The 7,158-nt window shown below is 38.4% G+C and overlaps 1 protein-coding gene across 3 annotated transcripts; it reads right to left on the bottom strand.

Moving 5' to 3' along the window:
• Positions 1–2,748: 2,748 nt before the first annotated feature.
• Positions 2,749–6,880, bottom strand: cd44b (CD44 molecule (Indian blood group) b; the record flags this gene model as incomplete). 3 transcript variants are annotated; one of them, XM_046037598.1, is given in 7 exon segments in its annotated part: positions 2,749–3,360; positions 4,007–4,250; positions 4,447–4,525; positions 4,710–4,796; positions 5,583–5,924; positions 6,515–6,565; positions 6,738–6,880. In XM_046037598.1, coding segments are annotated over 6 exon segments (913 nt in total), but the record flags the coding sequence as incomplete, so codon positions are not given.
• Between the last annotated feature and the right edge of the window lie 278 nt (positions 6,881–7,158).

The following is a 7,158-nucleotide window of genomic DNA, read 5'->3' as shown; positions in this document are numbered from 1 at the left end:
TCTTTGAACTGAGGAAGTATTTCATAATACAGGTTGGTGAAATTAGCTTATATGTGACGGCTGTTGTTATTAACATCTGCATGCCCTGCTTGATAGAGTACAGAGCCTTTAACAATATAAGCACAGGAGAAAAATAGTATTTTACGAGTTTTTTTCTCATAAGTATGTGACTTTAATCTCAGACAATAATTTTTATTGGAATGTTACGCCCCTCACCAAGCGTTTTTAAAAACATTTTTGTACCTACAATGGCCCTGATATGCCGTTGTATCTTTGTTTACCTGGTGCATCTGCATTTAAAGCTGCAAGACACGGACATCTAGATCTTTTAGATTCTGTGTTACCCTGTCTACATGCCACAACATGCCACATTTGACCTCTGACATGCCATCGACGTTATGGTGGTTTATAGAAATCCAACCCTGTAAACTGCCTTTACTTGCCTTTTTTTGCTTTCCACACAAAAATGCACGCGCAAACACCTGGAACTTGCTGAGCTAAATGGTACTGATTAAATGGAAATTGAATGACACGGTATTTCAACAAAGAGCCAGTATATCTTCAAGCTTGTCCTTTTCTACTGAAACGTGTCCTTTTGAAGAAGCTCCTAAACAGAGCTGATGACCTGCCTCACTCCTGCCTACAACGTGCTTTCCTGATCTTACTTTTCTAGGCCTTCCCTCTTTGTAAAGCTGTTGTAATTTTGATGTAAAGGCAGAGTGTATGTATGTGGGGGGAAATACACTTTCAAGCAAAAAAGACAAAAAAAGACATGATTTCTTTCCTCGGTCTATGGTATACATAAAAAAAAATCTGTTTCTACATATCAATAAGTGTTGTACCTTTGGTGTACATATACAAATATAACTAATAAATGTTGATTCATAACTAAATATTGGCTGTTCCTTTGGATATTTTTTGACTGTATTCATTTTGTCACACAAACACACGCAAATAAATTTTTCATGTCTGTTTCTGTCATTCACTTGGTGTAATTATGTCTCTCAAACAGTCTAGACAATCTAGTTTTTACTGATACATTATTCTAAAAACATAATTAAATCCAAAGCAATCAAATGTTGTTGCACGTGTATTGGACCACTCAATCAACTACGATTACTAAGTTAGGGATTAAATAGGTTCAAATAGACATTGAACTGTTAATTGGCCATTTTTAAGCATCTCCAGTCTGCCTTGCCATCTATGTTCTATCCCCAGAGCCAGTGAGGAAATGAGTAATCATCAACAATTTGAAAGACGACGCACACATTAAAGAAAAAGAGAGAACCCGGGGATGTGAAAAGGGACTACATGCAGTCATTCAGACCACAGAATACCTGAGGCACTCTGTATGAACTCCACACAAAACACTCTATGATGTGTCCAACACTGATTGGGGGTTGTACAAAAAAAGTCAAACTGTACACAGGGGAATGTTAAGTATAACAATAAAAATGTGCACATTGTAGGGGTGTTGGCCCATGTGAATGTAAGCAAAAGATAGTATGACACTGCACTGTTAGATGGATGGAAACAATTTAAACTGGATAGCCAATAGATAACATGTCATTCTCTGAAGGACAGTAAAACAATGCACTTGTCAAACATCACTCTAGCTACAAACACAAACCTTTTGTTTGGAATAAAAAAGTATGAGCAAAGCAATAATTTTATGAAAATATTAGCCTCATCTGAGCAAAAATCAAAACAAAATAGATGGTAGTTTGATATACAGCTTGTTGATACATACCCACTAGTCTCCTCTGCATCACGTAAAGAAAAAAAACTCATGCAAAAAGAGATATGTTACCAAATGATGACTATCACAGAGAGTGCATGTTCTTCTAAGGATCAGACTAATTTACTATATATAAGTAATTTGTGATGGCAGAATGATGGCTGAGCGGCTCTAGATCAGTATTTAATGACTGCATTAATGAGTGCACTGTATAATAAACACATGCTCAATTAGCAGTAATTGTGCATGTGTTTTTCAATGTGAGTCAATGAAGACAGTCTGACTATATTACATGCATCTAACGATGCCATGTCTATCTTTCAAAATGTCTGTCTTTATCTCGGTCTTTGCTTCCTGTGTTAACATGTTCTCACATCACAACCCCGGTGCCGTGGAAACCTTACTTCCTCTTATGTGGGGGCAACATAACTAACTCTCATCCCCTGTCAAGCCATTCACTCACTCCCTTTTGTCTTCACACATACATACATAATGAGTGAATGAACACCACATTCCTGCACATCTCTTTCTATACACATTTATTTCATTCATGACTTTACAGATCTTTTCAGCAACATCTTTTGTTAATTGGTCATGAAACCCGCCTACACTACTGCATGCTACTTTTCCTCAAAATGAACCATGTAAAAGTAAAAGCAGGAAAAAAACATATCAGAAACATAAATCAGTTTGTAATCGCTGCATATAATTCAGCATTATACTGAAAACCAGGAAGAATTAGCCATCACACAGGGAATGATATTGATATGACACAATGTATTATATATTTCAGCAAGGAGAAGGTCAGTCAAAAAAAATTGGAGCCTTTTGTTTACATGTGTGAATGTACAGAGTCACTGTCATATAGATGCCTGGGCAAGCACACAAGCTTCATTCATCACTCTTCCCCTCCCCCTCGGGAGCACAACATTGTCATGAAGAAACCTTTACATTGCTATGTGTGTACAGCACATGCCCCCCCCCCCCCCCCCCCCCCCCCCCCACACCCATTATCATGCATATCATGTAATTTAGCATCTAAAGCAAGGCCGCTGTCACTTGTCTCCACTGAGCTTAAATCTTGCATCAACAAAATGGTTAATCTGCTATATCCAAAACTTCCTTTTGCTCTTTCTTTTTTATCGTACACACTGTGTATATAGTACATATACAACATCTTCATCATTCTATTTATCCTCAGGATAACATCAGGGACTTCATTTCATTTCATCTACACAATATAAATGCATTCCATGTTAACTGACTTCAAATGTGCATCAGTTGCACAGTTTTTGGATGTTATACATCAAGTTGATTCATCCAATATCCACTCTACTTTGACTATTGCAAAATCCATTCACAATTGTTTACTTCAGAGATGCTCTTCCTAATTAAATAACTCTCAAAAAAATTACACATACCTTTATTTAAAAAGGGATAGAAAGCCCCCTTTCCACCAAACCACAAAAAGTACTGGCAGCTATTGCTAAGGCATTCCCGAAAACATATACTTTATATACAGAGACCAAGAAAAAGGGAAAATGAAGCTGCATAAATTAAGGTAGTGACATCCCCAGTTTTCTTGAAAATGGAAAACGCAAACTCCAGTCCACAGGAAATGTCTGAAATATACACAAAGTTACAGCAATAAGCAAACAAAACAAATGAATGAAATACATGGAACACGTCAAGGGTTGTTGTCAAAATGATTCCTTTAAAAATCTCAAATAAAATATTGATTTACTAATTCCCATATAAGAAGAAAGACCTGCCAATTTAGGAACCACCAATTCTATAAAAAAACCGAACTCATTTGTCATCAATATGTTCTTCACAAATTAGCCCCTAGGCCTTTAAAATCCATGTATATCTAGCCCCACCATCAACAAAGCATAAAGCTCACAAACACAAAGAACAGACACAAAAAACACATTCACACACCCTGCTATGCACCGATGCATGATACCCCATCATGCATGACACTCTTTGACTGCCATTGAATCTGACCTAACCTGGTATACCACACAATAAAATGCTGCACATGGTGATTTCAAATACCCGGTCCCACTGACACAACAGCTTCAGACCCAGGACAATACTTTGAACCTTAGTTGGACAATTTTTCTACATAACACACACATACACCCTTACTCAGTGTCCATCCAGTGCTGGCCAACAAAGCATATTTCTTCCCCAGTGTTTGGAGCCCCAACCCCCGACCCATCCAATCTCCCAACCATCACCTCACTCTCTCCCTCCTGTCCTCACCTACTCTTCCCTGTCTGCCTTTGCACTCCTCTCTCATGCCAGCTGTTCTTTATCTGGTGACTCCTCTAGCGTGATGACGGTGAACTCCTCCGTGTTGCCGTTCTCCTGGATCTTCTCCTTGTTCATGAGGGTCACCATTTCCTGCTCTCTCTCCTGGGCGTGCGAGCTGGATGCAGATGCTGCTGCCCCGTTCCCCTCGCCATCTTTGGGTGTGATAATCAGGGTCTGCTGTTTGCCGCACCAGCTGCAAGCGCACGTTATTCATTTAAATTATAGGATTTTTTTTGCCATCCCTCAGTCTGCAGCAAATTTTGTGAAAATCGGACTATTGACTACTGTGCACAGTATGACATAGAAACAGGGGTTAATGTTTCTGTCCAAAACACATTACATGACAGCTCTATTAGTGTAAGGGGGACAAAAAGCAATCAAAGTCATACCTGTTTCTTTTGGCAACAGCTGCGCACACAAGAAGAATAACAGCAACTGCCACAATCACTCCAATGATAACCAGCCAGTCTGGAGGGAGAAATAACAAGCCATGAGCCTGCAGCATTAAAACTGAGTCAGTAACAAAAATCACTGTCAATAAAGAGTGGATCCCACTAGGGGTGCACTTTATCCCACCACTGTCTTATTGGATTGAAATCACGATGGACTTCAGGGTGTTAAAAGGTATATGTGAAATAACACAGTTGCTCACTTGATGAACCGCTGCTCTCCTGTGAACCAGGCTTAGTCGCATCAGGACCTAGGTCCTGTCCCTTGCCATTAGGTTGTTGCTTTGGAGCTACAATGCCAATAACAAAGGTAAGGTAAACATTTAAGATACAAGTCATTCACCGACATATTAAACTCGGAGGTATCCAGCACATTTAAAAAATAACACATAGGATGTTTTTCACTTTAAACTGCCTTATATCATATTTGCAGTTTTATCTCTTTATGACTCATATTTTATGGGTTTGATTTAAATTAACTTGTACAGCAAATTGAACTGTATAGCCTATATGCCCTCAAAACACACTTTTGTGTATTTTGTGTGTTTGTTATATATATTATATATATAGCTCCTCTGGACAAAGAGACAAAATCACTGAGGCCTATTTTGCAACAAAGCCAATCCACATATCAGCCTAACACAAGGGGGCGTCATATGTTCTTAAAGTTACTTCAGTTCTTTCAAAACCTGTTGCATCTAATGTCAGGGTGGGCTGTGTTTTCACGCATTTTGAATATAAATGAACACAATTTTTATGATTACACTTTTGGATATACAGAGGATAGATCAAATAACAGGAACTTTGCAATATAATGCAATCCAAAAATTGCTGAAGAATAACAGCTGAACCAGCACTCATTCTTTCTGATAGAGTCTCCACAAAAAGTGAACATTATTAGCACCATGTAGGTGATTTCTATTGCATGGCTTTGAAACAGGAATGCATTACGCTGTCAGATGTATTTCATCCAAATCCTGAATACTTCAGTGAGCTGTAATCATATACACAAGTCTACTTGTACTGTGATTTGTAGCAGTTATCTGTTGGTTGCATTTTGCTTGGGTTTTCCTTACACTCTGTAATGGCATCTTGTCCTTTAGGCTCTACTTCTCCAACAGGGGCCGTTGGTGAGGCTACCACATTGTCAACCGATGGTGGCACCATCCCAGATCCAGTGGGCTGGTCTAACTCTCTAGTAGTGAAAGTGAACCCCTCACTGTTGTTCTCACTCCCACCAGAGGTGATTTCATCCAAAACATTTATGGAATGTTCTGGCTCCTCTGGATTAGTAGTGGCTAATGGGGTAGTTTCCATGAAAGGATCTTTCGAAGAGACTATTGTGGGGTCTCCACCCTCACTATCGGAAGCATCCTCAGGTTGTGCTTTTGGAGTGGTCTCTTCTTGGCCTTCTGCTGCTGGGAAATAGAGAGATGTTGTAAAACCTGATTACATTCTCTTCTGAGAATTAAACTTTTTTTCACAACTTTTCACTTTTCAATTCATCTTATCATGCCAATGTTTATGTTAAAATAATAATACATTACAATACAAAACGCATGCATATTAACATGCATGGTTGACTTTCTTGCTGCAGTTGAGTTTCTCACAGGCATCCCCCATGAAATGTTGCAACATAATAAGTCTTAAATCATTTTTGCCACATAATTGTCAGCCAGTGCAATTAGACAGTGCCATTAAAGAAATGGATACACTTGCTATATAAATATACAGTACAAAATGAGTATATAGTAATAATTGGGAACTAGAGCGAGGTGTCTAAGAGTTTTCATATTGTTTTCTTTGCTTAAAATAATGAATTGCAAATTTAGTTTTCTGCCAATTCTATGACATATGCCAAAAATCAACACATCATCAACTGAGCTTCATAAGCTGGGAATTCTGTATGTTTTTAAATGTTGACCTCCTGACAACTGTAAATTAAATTTTTCAGTGTGTCTCCTTATACATGTATTACAATAAGGTAAGGGTGAATGGGTGTGCTAACCTGATGCATCTTTGGTTTGAAATGCTTCCGTACAGTTCAACTCAGGCCCGACTGGCACATGGGGGAAGAGAAAGTAGTTATCAAAATGGAAAAGCAAATAGTAACAAACAACAAAGTCTTGACAGTGCAGTCTGTACATTTACATAACACTTCAGTAATTGGAGTATCAGCTTTGGTCTGCCCTGATAAAGTGTAAGTGACAAGTTTTTGTGGATATAGTCACCTTTTTTATCATAGCATAAAGCATCAAAGCTTTCTGTAGCATCTACACGGGAATTAATAATGAACCCTGTCATGTTCTTTGCACAGTTTTCATGGTGGCTGAGTCTGAGGATGACAACGCTCATATTGTTGGTCCAGCCATACCTGAAAAGACACAACAATATTATTATCATTAGAAGATCAATTTTGACACAATCTGTAGCAAATGTTGAGACATTTGTTGATGCACAATGCAATCTGTCTCCAAGTAGCCAAGTCTAAACACATAACATCATAGTGAAAACAGAAGTGATTTGCATTGCACAGAGAAGTAAAGACACAGTTGAGAAACCGATGATGGTTCCATTTATTAGAAGTTTACATGGTTTCTAACGCATGATTAACTTGGCGTATCTGTGTTGTAAAACTGGAAGACCTTCTTC

Source organism: Micropterus dolomieu, linkage group LG22 (assembly GCF_021292245.1).
Source record: "Micropterus dolomieu isolate WLL.071019.BEF.003 ecotype Adirondacks linkage group LG22, ASM2129224v1, whole genome shotgun sequence".
In the NCBI taxonomy this organism is placed as follows: Eukaryota; Metazoa; Chordata; class Actinopteri; order Centrarchiformes; family Centrarchidae; genus Micropterus; species Micropterus dolomieu.
Note: the sequence above shows the minus strand (reverse complement) of the source record. Positions and strands in the feature narration are given on the sequence as shown.